Here is a 23,833-nt window from a genome sequence, read left to right on the forward strand (position 1 = left end):
GTGGGTTTATTTCTGGGCTCTCTATTACATTCAGAACAACAAAGCTTCTTGACATATATTTTAGCAATATTTTTATATCTATGTAAAGATAGATGTTAAATGATTATTTGAATGAAAGGAAGTTTAGGATGATAATTTATCACATTTTTTCCAAAATGCAGAAATAAATTTTACTCATGGTTATGTTGTTAGGATTACTATGATTTGTCCACCCATTCCTGCTAGTTAGTTTGTATACTAAGTCAGTTCAACTTTGTTTCTAAGGTCAATGGCATCTAAATAAGCATCTTAAAACTTCTTTATATTCAGGATCTGAAACAATTTGATTCATCCTTTAAAAAAATGAAAGGAAAACAAGAAACTTAAGTGGAACATTTTATCAAACTATTCATATATATAATGAAGATAAGGTTCTGATTCAGATTCCATGAAAACATTCAATATATTCCATAAGACAATTTATTTGTAAATGTAATAATTAGAGTAGTATTCTGAATCCCTCCTATTTTTACTATTGCATGAGTTTCTATCAGATTTCACGGACTGGAATACAAGATCATACTTGATCTTATTTTTGTTTGTTGGCTGGTTGGTTGGTTGTTCTTTGTCTTGCCACACCATGTAGCACGTGGGATCTTGGTTCCCCAACCAGGGATCAAACCCGCGCCCCCTGCAATGGAAGCTCAGAGTCTTAACCACTGGACCACCAGGGAAGTCCCAAGCATACTTGATCTTGAAGGTACTATTTGAGATGATTAGATTCAGTCTCCAGGCTTCCTGATGTTGTGTCATATAATGGATTTGAGAAGGAGTACATAGAACTCTAAAGAAAAACACATTGAAAAAAGTTATGATTTTACGCATTAAAATAAGAGACTTCTTTCCAGATCATGCAGGTTGAGGTGAATTTTTAATGGATTTTCATTGCAGTAATAACTAGAGCATCACCAGCTCCTACTTCAGCACCTCCAGTCCACACCGCCTGAACCACTGACGCAAGCCTAGTCTTGGTGTATGCCCAGCGTCCTCTAGTAGCATAGGAGTCACTGCCTCATCCTCACCTCTGCATATACCTTATATGGATCATGATTTTAAAAATATAGCAACAATAACAAAGTACAAAACCCCCTACTTACTTATGAGACAATTGGGGTAGGTTGAACACTGATTGAGTATTTGATTGTGTCAAGGAATTATTATTAAATGTTTAAGCATGTTACTGTGGTTATATATTTTTTTATGTTCTTATCCTGGTACAACTGAAGTCTGTACAGGTAAAATTAAATGATATCTGGAATTTGCTTAAAAACACTCTGGTTGACACCAAGAGTGAACCATAATGTAAACTATGGACTCTGGGTGATAATGACATATCAGTGTAAGTTCATCAATTGTAAGAAATCTACCCCTCTGGTGGTGGATGTTGATAATGGGGGAGGCTATGCATGGGTGGGGGCAGGGAATATATGGAAAGTTTTAGGTTCTGCCCTGAACCTAAAACTGCTCTAAAGAAAATTAAGTCTATTTAAAAAAATATCACCACCATTCTGGTGGGTGAAGGGAATAGGTGGCAGTAGAGGTGAAACAAGAATGACCACGGGTTGATAATTGTTGACGTTGGCTGATGGGTATGTGGTTTTCATTATACTATTCTCTCATTTTCTATTTCAGAATATGAGAATTTTCTCTAAGAATGTTCAGAAGAGTATTTTCAGGTAAGTCTATTTCTCTGTTACAATGTCAGGGAAGGTGCACTTAGTTTAATTAATACAAAGTCATTTGTTTCTGAAACAACAGAAATCAAAATAGCAACAAAAGTCTAGAGCTATGACAGGATTTCTTAGCCATTCTTAATCGGAAGAAAAAAACATGAATGAGGAATGATAAATATAAAAATGTCAAATTTAAAACACATTTTAATTCCTTACATCATTTGTAACTTTCAGATACTAAAAGTTAAACTACGCTAAAGACTAAAAAGATTAAGTTTTCTTTTCTTTAGTAAAAATGAAAATAGGTTTATATTACACCTCCTACTTTGTCAAGAAGATGTATTACATTTTGTTTCTTAAATATTCATTTATTTATTTGTTTATTATCCATTAAGTAGGGCTACATTTTCTTTTCTTTTTTTTTTTTTTTTTGCGGTACATGGGCCTCTCACTGTTGTGGCCTCTCCCGTTGCGGAGCACAGGCTCCGGACGCGCAGGCTCAGCGGCCATGGCTCACGGGCCCAGCCGCTCCGCGGCATGTGGGATCTTCCCAGCCCGGGGCACGAACCCGTGTCCCCTGCAACGGCAGGCGGACTCTCAACCACTGTGCCACCAGGGAAGCCCTACATTTTCATTTTTATTCTACGACTTGACTGACTTGGCAAATCATCCAAATTAATTCTGTGTTCTGGGAAATATCTTCCTTCTTCCTTTCATTCCTAACAAAACAATACTAAAAGTGTATATGACATCATTTTTGAAGATGCAATGCCCTTAATTTCTCCTTTCTTCTTTTTAAGTTATCAGGTAACAGAAATAAAAAAGTCAAGGGTTGTGTTAGACTTCAACCACATCACTCAAAAATACTAGAAACCACCTGATCTGAAACCTTTGCTACTCGGTTTCAGCAACAGTAACAACTGTTTTATGGAGGATTTTCATTAAAAAAATAATAGGAGAAAATGAAAGTTGGTTTTCTACGTGCTCACTTTCACAAGAGAATGAATTTGATACAATATTTCTAAAATCAGATGTAAGGAAGCTTTCATACAGAAGAAGTGATGTGTTATGGCTAATCCTGTTTTATACCCAGATGGATGCTCATATTACCTATTTAAGAAAGGGGTGAGAGAGATTTTATTATACTTGCCATTTTCTCTCTAGCCTACTTCATATTGCACTGATAAGGAGTAGCCCTAAAAAGAGGCCAAGAAAGATGTAACACACTTTTCCTTTCTCCTTTCTCTTTCTAAGTTATCAGGTAACAATCCTCACAGCCCACACCTGAATTGAAAGAGAGCATAGAACGCTATTCTCCCTTTTGTGTTTGGGAATAAAATATGAAGAACAGTCAATGAAGAGTTATTGTGAGTAGATGACTAATACTTTGTGGGTTAAACTGATATTTTCCAGATTCGTCAGCTCTATTTGGGTATGAACAGTGACCACAAAGCCATTTAACAGTGAACTGATTCTACAAGCAAATTGAAACCATCCTGAAATGGAAAATTCTCATTGCATATTTAGAGAGACTGAAACTCCTTCCCATGCCATCTCTTTAGTGGAGAAATAATTCCACTAAAACACATCTTTTAACCATGATATGGGAACATGTCCAGACAACACTGTGTGTGTGTGTGTGTGTATGTGTATGTGTGCACGTGTGCAGGCTTGTTCCCCGTTCTGAAACAATACAGTTCATTACCACTTACCTCTGTTTTCTCTGGGTTGCTCCAGTTCCCATAAATTGGATTAACAAATGCACAATTAATACTTCTTTTAGTTTTCCTTAAAGCACCCAGGGCCACAAAAAGAAAAGTAAGTATTAAAACGCACCACACGACATTTTAAGGCTATTATCTGATAGAAATCTTTGGGAGACACATTATCTAGCCAGTGTACTTATTTTTATGAATGTATTTCCATAAGTAAAGACTTTTTTGCAGGATACCAAGGCAAACACATTCTTGAAAGCAAATGTAATTTGACCTCTGAATATTTAAATCCAAAAAAACCCAAGCACATAAAAAAAGTTGTTCTTAAAATTGATTGCTTAAATATTATTCAAATAATACCAAGGTGTACAAGATTAGAAAGAACAATGTTATATAAAGTTGAATTGGTTATAAGGAAAGGCCACCTTGAAGTCCCATCGACTTCAAGGCCAAACCCACCACATCCTTTATGACAGTGTCTGCCATAAAGATTTGTATGTAGTGCCTGTCACAGTATTTAACATTTTAAACAGCAAATTTAAATATGAGCATTTTGAAGAGATCTTTATGTTACTATTTCCTTTCATGGATCATAAAGAGGCATGTCCTTGGTAATCTGACATACTGGTCTAGATCTGCATAATTTACTCTGATTAACTGAGCTCCTAAATGATCATTTCCTTTTTATACTTCAGTTACTTAAGAGTCAATAGACTTATCGGAAGACAAGTAGCCCTGCTATAGCTGGTCACAAATGATGAAGAAAAAATACTCATCACAGGAAAAAAATAAATATAACCAGATAACTAAATACACCCTATTGAAGATATAAGGAAAATCCCCAATATGCGTGCACACACGCGCGCGCGCACACACACACACACACACACACACACACACACACACACACGTACACATACACATAGTGGAGAATGGAAGACCGATTCCAGGATGATTGCCAGTGTCTTGAGGAGGCAACCAGGAAGAAAAAATATATAATGCATGACTATTTTTGCCCAATCAGAGTATAATGACAATAAATGTTTGTCAATAATGTACCCTTAAATCCTAAAAGAAAAGATAATAAAGAGGAAGTCTTACTGATTTACTCTTTGAAAAGAAACTGTCAGAGGTATGACCTCTTATTTCATCTACCAAACCACATGGTCCTCTTCTAAAAAATAACAGTGTTAATGAGCGCAATAGCATAATCAGGGTAATTGTGTTTGACTGACAATACACTCTCCCTGTGGATTCAGTGTCTTCTAAGCTTCCTGACCTCCGCTGTTTCCATGTAATTGGCTTCAATATTCAATAGCTTAACCAGTTCACCTTCATTGCATCTACGTTTTGGTTATTGATGAAGAGGGCCACAGCAGCCATTTTTGTGAGTTATTTTGTGAAAAAAAAATCATATACTCTTAAACGGTGAGGCAACAAGTTAATTCCTTAACCACTAATTGAAAACTTATGAGTTGCTCTAATTAAATTGAATGAGTGGTGCTTGATTCTTTGCCTTTTCTCTCTCCAAGGCTAGTCGATGTTAAGTTCTCAGAGCAGTAAGCTCAATAATTGGCATAGTTAGAGCAAGAGCCTAGACAGCGCTGCTCGCAAAACAGACTGGGTGGGAAGTGAAGTGGTGTTTTGAAATATGTCAAAATGTGAAAGCAAAGGCTGGTACAGGAGAAACAACATGCAGGGAGGGAGGATTAGAACAAAATGGAAATTAGGCACTAGGTAAAGATGGGACAGCCCCAAACACCGACAGCTCAGAAAAATTATTCTTGGCTGAAATCAGGCATGAAATCAGGAAACAGGAGGAAACCCAAACCACAAAGACTAGACAGGACAGATGGTCCAAAGGCTGGGCAGGCAACCAGGAACTGGAGGGACAGGCTCGGCTGTCAGTTGGATAGAATTGAGGTACATGCAACACAAAAGATTTTGATATGAGGTGCTTATTTTTGGCTTTGAACTGCTGAGACCCCAGATGACCTAAACCAATATTGGCAGGCAGAAGTCAAGTAAATTGATCAATTTTCCAACCCTATTAATTCAACTATTGAAGCTACTTTTCTTCTGAAGGATTTTAAGTCTTAAATAATTTTCTATTAAAATAAAGTGGCCAGCCTTTGGGGATTGGGTGACTATAAAGAAAGAAGGGTGATACATAAGTGTCAGGATATGGAGTTGTAATAAAACAAGAAAGGGTCACAGTATGAGTAGTGGAAGGTGAGCAAATTTCTTTACTTCAACTTATGTTTATTAGTAATCTCAAACTTTTATTTTTCCCAGATCAAGTGTATGTCTCCCAACATTGGAAATCTCTGAATGGTTGGGCTTAATTCTTAATGTCTTTCCTATTTAAAAGGTAAAATATTACCCACTGCCCATAGATACTTCCATTAAGAAAAATTTTAAATGTCAACTCCATATATTTACCATTTCAAGTTCTATGATATAATTTTCTACCTTCATCAATTATATACATTCAAGCGTAATTGTTTAAGTAAAACACAATTTTACTTAAAATGATGGATCCTGATATGAGGAAAACAAAATGTTTGACTGTGAAGTTTTCTGCCACTTCTAACACTGTATGGTGCAATGATAGTCTGCATTAGGATAAAAAATGCTTGTTTAACTTACTGAATCTGTCATTGAGCAGACAGCTCTTTAAGAGCTGAGGTTTCAGAGAATGGAGCGACCTCTAGGAATCAGCAAGACATTGACTTAGAAGCTTAGAGTAGAGGAAAGGAAGCTGCATGGATCACATGAGTTTTCCTCCCCTAACTTGTGATGAATTCACTTAAATTATTATTAAGCTCTGGCTACATCCAATATGTGCAGGCACTGTATAGGGTGGCATTGTGAAGGGGCTAAACAGACAAAATGTTTCTGATGCAAGTTTCCAATTTAAGTTTAGTGAGCATATGAACACCTCTAAAGGAATTGACTTCATAGCTTATTAACTAACAAAATTGTTTTAGTGTTGATTAAAAACATGAAAGTATTTACAATAGATATCTGAAATCACTGTAGATGGGCAATGAAGAAAAACAAAACAAAACTTCATCTATGTTGCATCCAGTAAACATGACTTTCACACACCATACACTTCACCCATTTAAAGAATATAATTCAAAGTTTTTTAATAAAATGAATTTTATTAATTTTAAAAAACTTTGTAAAATATATATAACAAAATTTTCCATTTTACCCACTTTCTAAAAGTGTACAATTCAGTGGCATTCACAGTGTTGTGCAACCATTACCATTACCTATTTCTAAAACATTTGCATCAGTAGAAATGGAAATTCTATAGCCATTAAACAATAAAAACTGTTCTCCTCTTCCTCCAGCCCCTGGTAACCTCTAACTTACTTTATGTCTCTATGAATTTACCTAGTCTAGGTACTTCATATGAGTGGAATAATACAATATTTATCCTTTTGTCTGACTTATTTCACTTAGCATAATGTTTTCAAGGTTAATCCATATTGTAGCATGTATAAGAACTTCAATAATTTTTATGGCTGAATAGTATTCCATTGTGTGCATATGCTACATTTTGTTTATTCATTCATCTGATGATGGACACTTGAGATGTTTCCACCTTTTGACTATTGTGAATAATGCTGCTTTGAACATTGGCGTATAAGTATCTGGGCCCCATTTCAACTCCTTTGGGTATATAACTAGGAATGGAATTGCTGGGTCATATGGTAATTCTGTTTTAGGTTATGAGGTGGCACCGAACTGTCTTCCATAGCTGTTGTACCATTTTACATTTCCACAAATAATGTATATGCAGGTTTCTATTTCTCCACATCTTCACCAACGCTTGCTATTTTCTATTTTATTATTACTATTATTGCCATCCCAAAAGGTGGGAAGTGGTATCTAATTATAGATTTGATTCACATTTCCCTAATGACTAATGATGTTGAGCATCTTTTCATATGGTTATTGGCCATTTGTATATCTTCTTTGAAGAAATGTCTGTTCAAGTATGCTTCTTTTTTTAAATTGGGTTGTCTGTCGATTTGATGAGTTGTAGGAGTTTTTATATATTCTGTATATTAAACTCTTATCATATATATGATTTCAAATATTCCCATTCTGTAGGCTTTTTCACTTTCTTAATACCCTTTGATGCATGAAAGTTTTTGATGAAGTCCAATTTATTTATTTTTTTCTTTTGTTTCTTATACTTTTGGTGTCATATATAAGAATGCATTGCCAAATCCCAGGTTATAAAGATTTACTCCTATGATTTTTTCTAAATGTTTTATGGTTTTAGCTCTTATATTGAAGTCTTTGATCTGTTTTGAGTTAATTTTTGTGTGTGGTATGAGGTAGGGGTCCAATTTCATTCTTTTGCATGTAGAAATCCAGTTGTCCCAGCAACACCTATTGAAGAGACTGTTCTTTCCTTATTGAATGGACTTGTCAAAAATCAACTGGTCATAGATGTATGGGTTTATATTTGGATTCTTAATTATAACCCATTAGTCTCTATGTATATTCATATGCCAATACCATATTGTTTTGTTTGCTGTGGCTTTGTGGTAAGTTTTGAAATCAGGAAGTGTGAGCCCTCCAACTTGATCCTTTAACAAGACTGCTTTGGCTTTTTGGTGCCCTTGAAATTCCATATGAATTTGAGGATCAATTTTCCATTTCTGCAGAAAAGGCTGTTGGAGTTTTAATTGGCACTGTGTTGAATCTGTAGATTGCTTTGGGCAGTACTGACATCGTGACAATATTGTCTTCCTATCCATAAACTGGAAATGTCTTTCCATTATTTAGGTTTTCTTTAATTTTTTTCAATAATGCTTTGTAATTTTAAGTGTAGAAACCTTTCACCTCTCTGGTTAAATTTATTCCCAGGTATTTTATCCTTTTAGATGCTATTCTCAAAAGTGATTGCATTCTTAATTTTTTTTTCTGATTGTTTATTGCTGGTATTTAGGAGCACACCTGATTTTTGTGTGTTGATTTTGTATATTGCAACTTTGCTGAATTCATTTATTAGCTCTAGTAGCTTTTTGGTGGATTCTTTGAGATTTTCTGTATATACATGATCATGTCATTTGTAATAGATTTATTTATTCCTTTCTAATTTGCATGGCTTTTTTTGTCTTTTTCTTGTCTAATTGCTCTGGTTAAGGTTTCTTATTGGTAAACACATTTATCTCTAGCTTAGTGGAACTATAAAACCTTCATTAATATAAAACAAAATTGTAATGCTAGCGTATGAGGCAAATTATTATGGCAACATTTGGACAGTTTTGGGTAGAGTCTGATTGTCACTTAATGTGAAACCTTTAGACTGGATAAGTGAATAAACCTTTATCTAGGTTGAAAGAAAAACAAGGTGACAGTGAGCATAGGTGTCACCCTGCATGTTGAAGAATGGCTATCAGGAGGGTTACAAGGAAAGAATGACAAGACAATGCCTGAATTGTTTTCATTGACAAGTCTATACTTCAAAATAAACATCAATTTACACATATTGTAAGTTCATTAATTAATAATTTTAATCAACTTTTATAATTTGTCTTACTGAGTGTGTCTTCTTATTAATTTTATTTACTAAATTAATTGTTGCTTTTGGTTATCAATCAGTGGTTTACTTTCTTTCTGTTAAGAACAGACATGTTTTTCTCCAATTTACTGCTATGTCATTTCGTGTGTCTGAGAAACTACTCACACTTCTTAGTCAAATCCACCAAACACCTAGTGGTAGTCCCCACTACCATCTCATGGGAGTAAATCTGTCACAATGTATTCATATTTAAAAATAGGCTTAGAAGGGCTTCCCTGGTGGTGCAGTGATTGAGAGTTGGCCTGCCAATGCAGGCGACTTGGGTTCGTGCCCCGGTCCGGGAAGATCCCACATGCCGCGGAGCGGCTAGGCCCGTGAGCCATGGCCGCTGAGCCTGCACGTCCGGAGCCTGTGCTCTGGCAACGGGAGAGGCCACAACAGTGAGAGGCCTGCGTACCGCAAAAAAAAAAAAAAAAAAAAGCCCATGAGCTCAAAACTTTAGCACAAATTATAAAAGTAAGGTGGAATGCCATTTGAGATGGCCATGCATGATGATTCCTGTTACACCCAGGTGGATGGCATTATAAAACTCTACTGTAAAAACCTGTCTACTAAAAAGTATGAAGAACAACACTTTCTGAAATTGGGCAATCCTAATGCAGCTATCTAGGTGGTTTGCAGAGATAAACACGATAATTTATTTACCAAAAGATATTTGCTGTGCATGTGTGTGTGGAGGAATTTGCTCTCATGCTTCCATTAAAGAAATGATTTCTATATTTGTTTCTAAATGCTGAAGAACATTCTAAGATCCAAGAAATAACTGTCCTGAGTTAAGGGCCTGAAGGAAAATGATGTCTATAATGTGGTGACTCACTCCTTAAGGTGGTAAAATGTTAGAATGCTGATTGTGTTATTTATCATCTTTCATGTTTGTTTAAATTTATCCAACATTTCTAGGACACATATTATCTAACAAACATTGTGTTAGGTCCTATACTTACAAAGTTGATCATTATTTGTTCCTGCCTCTAGAATTTCTTTTGGAGGGTGGCAGCTTGCTAGATTTCTGTCTTTTAGATTAAATTACATTTATAAAATGCCTACCACAAGTAGATGCCCACTAACTGTCCAGTGCTATTCTTTTACCTTCTTTTCTTATTCTCTCCTTTGGTCATTTATATCTTCTTTTAAACTTCCTACTTGTTTCTCCTGACCCCCAAACTTGGGACCAATGAAAGGACATTGGGATAAAGGAAAAAAAATAAGGAAGTGGCAAAATTAGTAATAATACTCACTGTAGTACTTTTAATTTTTTAAAATAAATTTATTTACTTAGAGCTACCAAGGACCTTTGCAATCATCTTGTTTATGCCTTTTTTACAGATGGAGCAAATGAGGTTCTTCCCCCACTAGATTATAAGTCCTCTGGAGGATAAGGACCTTGTCTGGTTTACTCTTTTCTCTATCTCAGCACCTAATACAGTACCTAGTGCGGCAGGAATCAACTGAATGTTTATAGAAAGAATTCCATGCCTACTCCCAGCAATATACTTCATCAATACTCAGAGAGAAAAGACATTCATTTTTACTACTGTTACCATGGAGTCACATTTGTATTTAGATTTCTGTTCCACTGAGCCCAAGACTTTAAGTGGGCCAGGAGCCTACTTTTGACCTCTGTCTCTTTCATTTTTTTTTTTTTTTTTTTCAGCTGGTTAAGTGCCAGCTCAGAGGAGCAGCCTGGGGGCTTTCCTGAGGATGAGTAGAGTATAAGAGAATAGGGATGGTCCTTCTATCTATTTCATTACATGGGAACTGAAAAAGCCATATTATTGGAGAAAAATTAATTTGGTACAAATAACTCATTTTACAATATTTGAAAAATAAAGGTCTGTGTCCCTTATATCTCATATTCTCTGAAAAATAAGAGGTATGAAATATCTATGTATAAATATCAGGGGTTGATGTGAGTTTTCAGGCTATGAAGTATTTGATTTGTTATTGCCGGGGAAAAATGTTTTCTAACCATAAAAGTACATGTGACATATTTTTTTAAAAAAGGGTCCATCTAAATTATGAAATACAATCATTTCACTGGTGGAAATGGAATTCATTTATTCTGGGAGTCATGCCTATTATATTAAATTTTGCTTAGCCAGATTAATGGTGAATCTGGAGTGTCTCAGAGAAGTAAATCTCAATTCTACTCATTTCCACCTATGTCATTTTAAACTCTTCAATTAGGTTTTTCCAAATGTTTCCAGTCCTAAGACTTTCTATGAAGTCTTTCTGAGTGTGCTAATCTTTCAGATAAAGAGAAAATACATTATAAAATCCTAACGAAAATAAAATATTTCTGGTCCCCATTTTACTCATATCTATTTTTAATGTTCATTAAACATATTTCTGTCAAGAAGAGATCTTTTTAGAAATGTTTGTTTCTTAGGGTACTAATAATTTTTTTTCTCTGCCTCATTATAAAAATTAATGAGTAATGCTCTTATTTTTGCTTCCTGATCTTAGAACCTATAAAAATGAGGTTTTTTTTTTTTTTTGGCTTGTTCATTTTTAACTTGTAGTAATAGGAGGAGATTGGCGCACTGCATTTCCTGTGCAATTATCGGTGCCACACGATTCACATACATCATCTTTCTTTTCTCAAAACCTTAGACAAGTTTTATTTTACACCTGGTCTCTGACTGTTTCCAATTCAAATTTTAGCCTGTCTGAATAGACCATTTTTAAGGAGAGGTATCACACATTTTTTAATTTAGACACTACTTTGTCCTTTTTGTAATGAGAGCAACTTTATGGCAGTTTGCAAAGATAAGCATAATAGAAGAATATAAGCCAAATGAGAAGGGACTTCCCTGGTGATGCAGTGGTTAAGAATCCGCCTGCCAATGCAGGGGACATGGGTTCGAGCCCTGGTCTGGGAAGATCCTACATGCTGTGGAGCAACTAAGCCTGTGCACCACAACTACTAAGCCTGAATTCTAGAGCCCGCACTCTGCAACAAGAGAAGCCACTGCAATAAGAAGCCTGGGTACCGCAACCGAAGAGTAGCCCCCACTTGCCGCAATTAGAGAAAGCCCACACACAGCAGTGAAGAAGCAATACAGCCAAAAATAAATAAATTAAAAAAAAAAGACAAATGAGAAACAGATAGGAAGTGGAGAAATGGATTCTTAGAACTGGAAAATAGAGTTGAGCCAGAGGGAAAGAGATGGGGACAGTATATGACATGGGTATGGTGAGTCTATTTACTTACTTAATGTAGGATACAAATTTGACTTTAAGATTCTCCAATTCAAATTTAAGCAGGACAAAAGAATCAATCACATAGGTCACACTTTCAAAAAACAAAGAAAAAAACAGTTGCTTAGAAGCACATCTTTACCAACTCAGGAGAGAAGACTTATGGTATGCATCCTGTCACTATACTCTAGGCCAACAAGGTAACAAGTGCCCACATTATTTTAGGAAGACCAGCAATGGGTTTCACGAGGTTGTTTCAACAAATATCTTTCAAAATATCAGACTGAAACTATGCCAAAATGTGTCTCAGTGAAACTATCTAGGAGAGGGTGGTAGCAAGAAGTGGGAGGGATTAAATGGAACACTTGAAGCACAACAGTGTGTTAGAGAATTAGATTTGGGGAACATTTTATTTTGGCTACACTGTGCAGCATGTTGGGTCTTACTTCCTCGACCAGGGATGGAACCCAGCCCTTGGCAGTAAGAGGAAGGAGACCTAATGACTGGACGGCCAGGGAATTCCAATGAGGGGCATTTTAATATGGTTGTGTTTATCATAAAAAAGCCAGCACCAAGATTACAATTTGTAGTGTGTAATTATAGTGTGGCACATTAAATCTGTTATAAGAATCTATAGATAGTAAAACTGTCACTGTTTGCAGATGACATGATACTTTACATAGAGAATCCTAAAGATGCTACCAGAAAACTACTAGAGCTAATCAATGAATTTGGTAAAGTAGCAGCATACAAAATGAAAGCACAGAAATCTCTTGCATTCCTAAACACTAACGACAAAAAATCTGAAAGAGAAATTAAGGAAACACTCCCATTTACCACTGCAACAAAAAGAATAAAACACCTAGAATAAACCTACCTAAGGAGACAAAAGACCTGTATGCAGAAAACTATAAGACACTGATGAAAGAAATTAAAGATGACACAAACAGATGGAGGGATATACCATGTTCTTGGATTGGAAGAATCAACATTGTGAAATGACTATACTACCCAAAGCAATCTACAGATTCAATGCAATCCCTATCAAACTACCAATGGCAATTTTCACAGAACTAGAACAAAATATTTTACAATTTGTATGGAAACACAAAAGACCCCGAATAGCCAAAGCAATCTTGAGAAAGAAAAACAGAGCTGGAGGAATCAGGCTCCCTGACTTCAGACTATACTACAAAGCTATGTAATCAAGACAGTATGGTACTGGCACAAAAACAGAAGTATAGATCAATGGAATAGGATAGAAAGCCCAGAGATAAAACCATGCACATATGGTCACCTTATCTTTGATAAAGGAGGCAAGAATATACAATGGAGAAAAGACAGCCTCTTCAATAAGTGGTGCTGGGAAAACTGGACAGCTACATGTAAAAGAATGAAATTAGAACACTTCCTAACACCATACACAAAAACAAACTCAAAATGGATTAAAGACCTAAATGTAAGGCCAGACACTATAAAACTCATAGAGGAAAACATAGGCAGAACACTGTATGACATAAATCACAACAAGATCCTTTTTGACCCACCTCCTATAGAAATGGAAATAAAAACAAAAATAAACAAATGGGACCGAAAGAAACTTCAAATCTTTTGCACAGCAAAGGAAACCATAAACAAGACGAAAAGACAACCCTCAGAATGGGAGAAAATATTTGCAACTGACAAAGGATTAATCTCCAAAATATACAAGCAGCTCATGCAGCTCAATATCAAAAAAAACAAGCAACCCAATCCAAAAACGGGTGGAAGACCTAAATAGACATTTCTCCAAAGAAGATACAGATTGCCAACAAACACATGAAAGGATGCTCAACATCACTAACCATTAGAGAAATGCAAATCAATACTACAATGAGGTATCACCTCACACTGGCCAGAATGGCCATCATCAAAAAGTCTACAAACAATAAATGCTGGAGGGGGTGTGGAGAAAAGGGAACTCTATTGCACTGTTGGTGGGAATGTAAATTGATACAGCCACTATGGAGAACAGTATGGAGGTTCCATAAAAAACTAAAAATAGAACTACCATACAACACAGCAATCCCACTACTGGGAATATACCCTGAGAAAACCATACTTCAAAAAGAGACATGTATCACAACGTTCATTGAAGCACTATTTACAATAGCCAGGACATGGAAGCAACCTAAATGTTCATCGACAGATGAATGGATAAAGAAGATGTGGCATATATATACAATGGAATATTACTCAGCCATAAAAAGAAACAAAATTGAGTTATTTGTAGTGAGGTGGATGGACCTAGAGTCTGTCATACAGAGTGAAGTAAGTCAGAAAGAGAAACACAAATACCATATGCTAACACATATATATGGAATCTAAAAAAAAAAAAATGGTTCTGAAGATCCTAGAGGCAGGACAGGAATAAAGATGCAGACGTAGAGAATGGACTTAAAGACACAGGGAGGGGTAAGGGGAAGCTGGGATGAAGTGAGAGAGTGGCATTGACAAATAAACACTACCAAATGTAAAATAGATAGCTATTGGGAAGCAGCTGCATAGCACAGAGAGATCAGCTCGGTGCTTTGTGACCACCTAGAGGGGTGGGATAGGGAGGGTGGGAGGGAGATGCAAGAGGGAGTGGATATAGGGGTATATGTATGCATATAGCTGATTCACTTTGTTAAACAGCAGAGACAAACATAACATTGTAAAGCAATTATACTCCAGTAAAGATGTTAAAAAAGAAAAAAAAAAAGACTATTGTACTCACTTTGAATGGTGACAGGTGGTAACTAGGCTTATTGTGGAGATCATATTTTAATGTGTAAAATTATCAAATCAGGTGCGTTTTACCCCTGACACTAATATAATACTGTGTGCCACTTATAATTAAATTAAAAGTTTAAAATAAAAAGGACAGTTAAAAAAAAGAATCTATAGATAGAATAAAACTGCATATCATAAAGCATTATAAGAAAGAATAAACTGAGTCTATAAATCATCCTTTTCTCACTGAATGTATACTCCTGTAAAATACTGTATTACCTGACCACCGCTAAAGAAAAAAGGGAAGACATCATGAGGAGTAGTAAACAAAAATATTCACCTATATAATGGTCTCTATCTTTGGCAACATGATGACTTTAAAAAAAAAAAAAAAGAATTACAACAAACAATCTGTAACACGGGACAGAAAGAAAGAAAAGAAGCAAGTCAATTTGAAAAAGCAGGGATAATTTAGGGGGGATGTCCATGAGCTCAAGTTTTCATTTCCCAGTCTTTAAGGAAGAAGCTGAACCAGATGTTTTGGGTGAAAAAGTTCAGAAAGAATTGGGTTTGGAAATATAACCAGAAATGCCCCAAAAGGGAGAGGAAAGTATTAATCATCTGGGGTCACAAAACCAAACCACTGGGACACCAAAGTTTGCTAAACTCATTCACATGATACAGCAGCTGCCATGTTTTTCTCCTACTCTTTTGAGGCAGGAAATAAATATCACTAACCACAAAACATGTCCCTGTTTAATACGATCTTGCTGTGGCAGAGTGCTTACATGGGAACATGCCCAGGAACATGGAAGCAATTAGTATGAATAAAGCTGACCCAGGTTCCTGTAGCTTAACCCTAAGGAGACCCCATGTTGCCAATGGGAGGGCAGTCTCCACCGACTTCTAGCACATTCACAACCACCTAACATGAACCGGATGCACAGTAGAACACAGACTTTCAAGATGAAAGGTGCATGTACATGTGTGCACATTGATAAAAGTTTGGAAGAAGACACATCAAAATGGTAACAGTCTCTATATCTGGGTGGTGACATTCAATGTCATTTTTAATTCTTTTCTGGTGCTTTGCTGTACTTTCCAAATTCTATTCATTAGGCTGCTGTGTATCAGAATCTTGGGAGTGGGGTGGTGATCTTACAATTTGGAAAAGATCATGAGGTGTTTCCCCTGCAAGAGCTCCTCGCCCCCACTCTGCCCTGGCTCCTTGTAAATCATTTGCCTGAAAGGTAAGATCCCTACCGCAATCCTTCCTGCCTCCTCTCTCTTTAGCATTTCTTCTCAACGTCTACCTGCCATCCCTGCTGCACTTCTTAGGGGTTTTAAGTAGGTCATAATACTGTTTTTGCTCTTAAATACCCTCCTCATTGGCCAGAGCCTTTGCCAGCTCTGGAGCCAGATAAACCGTTTCTCTTCTTTGTACTCCACGGTGCAGTGTCCATTTTACTATCAGGATATATGGTATTTTTGTTAATTGGAATGAAATATTTTTCCCTGTAAATTGCTCCATATGAAAACTCACTCTAATTTCCTTATTGAATTCCCTTAGACACGTAATCTCTTTGCTTAAAAACCGATTGCAGTATTGAAGTTAATTATCAGTCTTTGTGATTTTCCCTAGTAATCACCTAGCGACTGGCTTCTTTCTAAATCTTTTGACAATTTAAAGTTGACAACGCTATGTAAGAATCTGTCTAGAAAAATGAACTTAGTTGCATTTATCTTTTTACATTCATGTCTCTCCCACTTGAATGTTAACTTCCTATGGGCAGAGATAAAATCTTTATTTTCCAATTTATCTCAGAAACGTTACTTGAGTCCCAAATATGTGCCATGTACTCTTATGGTCTTATTCTGTTTATCGTTCCGTGATGAGATAAATACAAAGATTGAGGACAGGTGTTTAGAAAGAGTAAATAATAGTAATAGGTAGTAATAATAGTAATAGGTGTTCAGACAGAGTAAATTTATGTCTGTTGAGGCTCGGAATAAGAAATTTAGACTAGTATTTTGTGTGTCTTTTAATTTCACTTTTCCAATACTTCTTACAAAAGCATTGGTATGTGATGGACTGAAAACAAAACGAAGCAAAACACAGCTGGTCCTTCATCACACATAGTTTTGCTGGCTCTGTTCTACTAACACTGGGTGTTCAAATTTGAGTAAATACACATTTGCCTGGCTAACATTTTGCTAGCTACCTCTTCTGAAAATATTTTCTCTTCCTTTCTCTTTGAATGAATGTGATACCTCAAAGTCCCACAGTTGGAAAGGGCCAAGTACTATATAACTTTCTTCGATCAGAATGAAATATTTTTTCATGTAAATTGCTCTATATGAAAACTCCCTCTAATTTTCTTATTGAATTCCCATAGACACATAATCTGTTTGATTGAAACTGATTGCAATGTTGAAGTTAATTATCAGTCTTCATGATTTCCCTCAGCAATCACCTAGCAACTTGCTTCTTTCTAAATCATTTTAGACAATCTAAAGCTGACGACACGATATGACAATCTATCTAGAAAAACTTACTTCTTTCATTATGACTTACAAATACCTACAAATTCCTTTAAATATACCCTATTTTGGATTTATTAATACATTTACTTAAAACTCTCTTGGGTCTATGAATTAGTTCAGCTTATAATACTTAAAATTTGAAAAACGCAATAAAATTGCATTTTCTTGTAGTTATTTTAGAACAACTTATTTTTAAAACATAAAGAGAAATTATAAGTACACGAGCACATGATTAGTATTCTATGTAGATTTCTTAAAAATAGTCTATCCCTGTTGTTCTCAGTAAATTTCCTATCATTTTTCCTTACCTGACCTGTGTTTTATTCACACTAACCACACCATTCTCCATTATAGCTTGTGCTTTGACACAAGCTGTTCTGTCTGCTCTTCCTCATTTTCATCTTGGGGATTTCAAGCCATGAATTCAGACTTGAGTGATGCAGCGTATACTCACTAAATGCTTCTTCAATTTCCCCACCATATTATTTACACCTTTGAAAGAGACTTGGCCTCTCTTTTACCTGTGTTTCTCCAGACCTTTGTAGGAAGCAACTGCATGTGTTTCATATATGCTTGTTGAAGAATTGACATTATTTGCTTTTCTATATAATTTACACTTTTACAGAGTGTAAATTATCATTTACTTCTCTATTCCCAGCGACTAGCACAGTGCCCAGCACATAACAGATGCTTAATAAATGTTTGCCAACAAGTACATAAATGAATCACTGAGAGTTTCTGATATATGTGTTTCTTTTTACAAAGACAAAAATAAGCTGGTCTTTCAAGTTCTCTTGTCATTCTGTCCTTTGATTCATTAGTGAACTAGAAATTCCAACACAGTAAACAGATTGTTGAACTTGTAAGAGTGTCCCTGAGGATGCTTTTAAGGAGAAATTGTGTGAAACATAATTTGAAAGCAGAAAAGAGTCTGTCAGGAGGATGGCAAAGCAGTTAGTGAAGAAAAATGATGAAGCTGATCCCATCTTCCCCTCTTTGAAATTCCCTACCCTCTAGTAACATTAATAAAGAACAACATTTAGAATTCTGATTCTCCAGCAAAAGGAACTAAATGTATTTGCTACATGCCATAGCAGAGCTAAATGATTTGCTAACAGCACACACCTCACTTTTCTTTACTGCCTCCTGTCCTTCCTCATTTAAACAGGTTACCTCTTTCAAGGAGCAACTCTGATTTCCTACAACACATTCTTCTACTCTGATTGCGTGGATATGAGGAAACACATGCAACATTGAAATATTTCAGGACTGAAATGCTGTCTTCCTGCTAATGTAAGATTTATAGTGAACAGAGAGAAGACGCTGAATCCTGCCCTGGGGACTATTTCTGCCAAATAGTCACCTGTATGAAAATGGCAAAATAGCTATCTTCAGATCAAATAATTAGAATATGCGGCTATTATACGGTAAAGTGCTCTTTATATTTTTTACACAGAATTTATCTCTTAGACTATTTGGAGTCTGTATCCAATGACAATAGATTTGAAACAACTTGGGAGAGTTTGCAGTGACAACACACACACGTACACACCAACGAAGCTTGCATTATTCCAGACTTATATTCCTGACACATCGCATGTAAGCTGATTTTGCATAGTCAAATAATATCATAAACGACCAGGGAACTGGTTATTTAAAGAGCTAGTACTTATTTAGTAAAAACAGCAAATCATTTTGAAATTCATGTGAAATTTCTAATTTTGTTCATTTGATAAATATGAATATTACTTTAAGAGTTAATCTATGTACTCATGAAAGAAAGTAGAATGAGCGTAATAATATCCTTATAAATAAAACTGGTAATTAGATTACCAGTTAGGTTGATTAGATTAGATTGTCAGATGCCAGGATGAAATCTGTCACACATACAGATATCCAAATTAAATGGTATAGTGTGAGGACGATATTGAGAGGAGTGAATATCATCACTTTTTAAAGTAAATTGAATTTCCTGCCTCCCTGAAATGCCCAGGTGTTTTGATGCTCAGTTTCTTCCATACATTATGAATGTTCATACTTGTAGGGTTTTGGTATTCTCTAATGTCCTTCATTAATATTCTAGGATGTAAGCTTCTGACTATGGGCTGATTTTGTAGCCCATCATGGACCCCGATAATGATTTTGCTAAGGGTCATACATGTAGGGCTCATTTGGGCTTCCTTTATTTGCTTTCAGCTTCTATAGAATGGCATGAATGTCAATCAAGTTAGATTGAAATTCTTCAAGAATACCGAACAATGATATCCTAACTTTAAGAGTCATCTGAGAGTTTTATAGTAGGAATAAATCCTGGAGCATTGAGGCCAAGTAAAATATTTCTTGGAATATAAAATGTTCATTTGGGCTCAAACATCCTACTGGAAACAGGCTGAGACGTTTGATTTAACAGATATTTACTATGATGAATTTCTAAGGAATATCAATATAAATAGGACAAGGACCCTACCACTAAGAGGCTCACAATCTGTTATGGGATATCTCAAACCAAAAGTCAATGTGACAAGAGAAAAACAAGGCTGAGAAGAAAGCGCTTTGGAAGCTCAGAGGTAGGAGTGCTTACTTTTTGTCCAACATGACCTGGGAAAATTCGCAGATGACGCTTCTGTGGTTAGCCTTTGTGAAAGTTTTCCCTTTTTATGTTTTATTTTTATGGCAAAGGAAGAAGTAAGCCTAGCAGTTCTGAAAATTTGTTCTATCTTCCTTTGACCAACAAGTTCTTGGCCATTAGAGTCTGGTAAGATGGCAGCTGGCATCACGCATTCAATGTCTTGGGCATAATCAGCCCATAGAGCCTGAATTCCAAGACTTTGATGTATTACTGCAAATCTACAGATCCCAGCCATCTTATTTTTCATCTGCCCTACATGTTACTTATGAAATGCACACTGTGTGTTAGGCAAGGAGCAGAGTAAACAGTCACTGATGTCTCTGCTTCCCAGAGATTTTATCAGTGGATAGAATTATAACCGAGTCCCAGATATTGCTGTTCTTAACCATCAGTCAGCTGCGTGGTCAAGACCACCATACAGAAAGATTTGCCAAGTGCCTGGTTTAATATCGTAAGTTAGATACTTTAAAATTTTTTAAAAATAGGCATTAACTCTCTCAGGGAATTGTAATGCTAAGATAAAGCTAGGGGCTTCCCTGGTGGCGCAGTGGTTGAGAGTCCGCCTGCCGATGAAGGGGACACGGGTTCGTGCCCCGGTCCGGGAAGATCCCACATGCCGTGGAGCGGCTGGGCTCGTGAGCCATGGCCGCTGGGCCTGCGCTTCCGGAGCCTGTGCTCCGCAACGGGAGAGGCAACGGCAGTGAGAGGCCCGCGTACCGCAAAAAAAATAAATAAATAAATAAGTAAAGGTAGGATACTACTCAGTCAGATAAAAGGCACCCTAATGGCTGAAAGGCTTAATGCAGTTACATCACAACCAGGGAATACTCAGGGCCCAAAAGACCAAACTCTAGTCTATTTAAAGATAAGTAAATAAATAAAAAGAATAGTAAACATAATATATAGTCATGCCCTAAATTGTGGAGTGGCCTATATACATGACAGACATTTGGGAAAAATTTAGTTCAACTTCCTCATTTTATGTATAAGAAAATACAGAATATCAAAATAGTTTTCTTCCCTGTTGCCCAGCCTGTTTTTCTTCCTGGATTTTTGGATCTCCGTTAGTGGCATTACCAACTGTGCAGTTGCCTAGATACAACATCCTCGGATCAACTTTGACCCCTGTTTTTTCCTCACGTCCCATGTTAGGTCAGTCACCACTGCTCAAGTTCAAGTTCTCACTGTCTCTCATCTAACCTCTCAAACAGGCTTATGTCTCTAGACTGCAGATCGCTTTCTTAATCTTTTCCTAATCTGTTCTCATGCTCTGCATTCTTTTTTTAACCATAGATATGATCTTGTCAGTCTTCTTACATTCTTAAAACACTTCCCTGGCTTGCATCAGTTAAGGCCCTAGCAGGAAATAGCTGACATACTCAAACCAGGAAATTTGAGGAGTGTTTGATCAAGTGACAGTTTGCAAAGGTTTGGCCAGAATATGAAGAAACCAGTAGCAATGGTGCAGGAGGCTGGGCCAATGACATCATGCCTGTTACCACCCTAGGCTGGAAGGAGGCAGACTGAGAAGGGTACAGCTGTGGAATGCATAGGGGCTCCTCATGGACCTGTCACTGCCAGCAGTCAGCTGGAACCATGCTGCAGACAGGAGCCAGGGTTATGAATACCCAGCCCCCTCTCTCTTTCCTCCCTCAAGGTGCTCCACTTTGGCCAAACATATGAATTCAGATGAATATAAATTCAGCCCGTTAATGCAGTGCATAGAGGTCAGGTCTCCAGATCCACCTTCTACCCTCTCCATCCTGTTTAGTGGAGAAGTGTAGAGGGTGGACTTGGGGGCACAGACAGAAGATAGCCAGCACTTAGCCCAATTTTTAAAAATAAGTTGAAATCTCCTTAAAATAGGCATTCAAAACTTTTAACCACCTGTCTACCGTATACTTTTCTAAGTGTAATCTAATTAGTTCTCCCACCCCCATTCTATAGCTATGTCAGTCAATTTGAAAACTGTAAGTTTCCACATTCTATTTTCAGGAACCCTCTTTCTTCATCTCTGCCTGGCTTCTCCAGTCTTTATACGATTGCTACCTTCCCTGTGCAGTCCTCTTCATCCATCTGAATTGCTGGCTCCCCAGAATATACGATTGCTACCTTCAAGTTTTTATACGATTGCTACCTTCCCTGTGCAGTCCTCTTCATCCATCTGAATTGCTGGCTCCCCAGAATATATCACCTCTACGTGATATGCCAAGGCTTGCCCCGGTGCACTACTCACTCCACTCTGAATAAGAGGAGTTCTGACTTCATGAAATTCCCGGCCACAGGGTAGGGAATGGGGCTTTTCTGAGAGGAGCAGAGATGTGACCAGTTTGGGACAAAACTCTTTTTCCTTTGAGGCCTCTTTTATGGGCCTGTTCTACCATTTCAGGATAAAAAAAAACAAACAAACAAAGGTGAGGATGAAGGGAAAAGTATAAAAGAACAGGCTGCATAAGATTCTTATTGAAAAAAAAAAGAGAGAAGAAAAAGAAGGAGGAGGAAGAGGAGAAATCATCATTATCACACATGGTCCAATCCCATTTTTAAGGGGAAGATTTCAAAACCCTGCCCTCCATTTGGCTTTTCTAGCTCAAAGTAAACATTTAGCAGGGTTTGGCGGAGCATGGCCAATGTTTGCACAAAGGACTGAGACTGAGGAGTTCGATTCGTGGATCTTAACAGCTGTACTTCTTGAGGGCAAATGCACATATGGAGAGAGCAAAGGTTCGCAAGCGTTATGAGACGACCTTGGTCATTGCCGCTAGTGGAATTCCAGTTTGCCAAGACTAAGTATTCATTTCAGGGACCAAGGACAGGTTCACTGGTGACATTCTAGCTGCAAGAGCAGCTGAATGCCTTGAGGCATAGAGTAAGTAAGGTTTTGATTTTGACTAAGAATAAATACCCACTGCTGGGCCCAGGTTAGGTCTATGCCAGGATCTCACACTGGAAGAGAAGTAAAACTTCTGCCTCCAAAGAGCCACATTATCATACAGGGTGTCAGCAGTGGGAAAGGGTCTGGGAGAAAGAATAATATTATAGAGATAGATATTTTATTTGGAAGTCAGGGCCACTTATTCATAAATCTCAAACAAGAACATCTGTAATCCTCATGGGCAGCTGGTATAGCTTTTGGGATCCTAATAACCTTCTTTCTTATCAGAAATATAAACAACAATCATTCTTTTTTTTTTTTTTTTTTGCTGTACGCGGGCCTCTCACTGTTGTGGCCTCTCCCGCTGCGGAGCACAGGCTCCGGACGCGCAGGCTCAGCGGCCATGGCTCACGGGCCCAGCCGCTCCGCGGCATGTGGGATCTTCCCGGACCGGGGCACGAACCCGCGTCCCCTGCATCGGTAGGCGGACTCTCAACCACTGCGCCACCAGGGAAGCCCCAACAATCATTCTTTTGATCCTTCTTTCCTTCCATTTTACCCCCAAAGTGTTTTGTTTTACATTTCTACCGTTACACATGCCATAGTCAAATACATATTATAATGGAGTTATGAGTCAGAAAGTATATAAGATGATAATCTTATATACCTTTGAGCTTTCTCAAGGCTAGCACATGTTTGTGGCATTGAATAATGAGGCATTCCCAAGATCACATTCAGGTCTTATAATTTCCTAATCAGCAATCTTTTTACTGTTGCACATACATACAATCC

At 37.1% G+C, this 23,833-nt stretch overlaps 1 protein-coding gene across 1 annotated transcript in view; it reads right to left on the reverse strand.

Moving 5' to 3' along the window:
- Positions 1-671: 671 nt before the first annotated feature.
- The window catches only part of MALRD1 (MAM and LDL receptor class A domain containing 1), a 584,500-nt gene continuing 561,338 nt past the window's right edge, over positions 672-23,833 (reverse strand). The window contains exons 40-41 of the mRNA XM_060293508.1: positions 3,425-3,500; positions 672-823 (exon numbers count right to left, since the gene is read on the reverse strand). Of these exons, the coding sequence (XP_060149491.1) occupies positions 743-823; positions 3,425-3,500 (157 nt within the window). The 3' untranslated portion in view covers positions 672-742. The remainder of the gene's footprint in view (positions 824-3,424; positions 3,501-23,833) is intronic.

The sequence above is a fragment of the Globicephala melas genome, chromosome 2, assembly GCF_963455315.2.
Source record: "Globicephala melas chromosome 2, mGloMel1.2, whole genome shotgun sequence".
In the NCBI taxonomy this organism is placed as follows: domain Eukaryota; kingdom Metazoa; phylum Chordata; class Mammalia; order Artiodactyla; family Delphinidae; genus Globicephala; species Globicephala melas.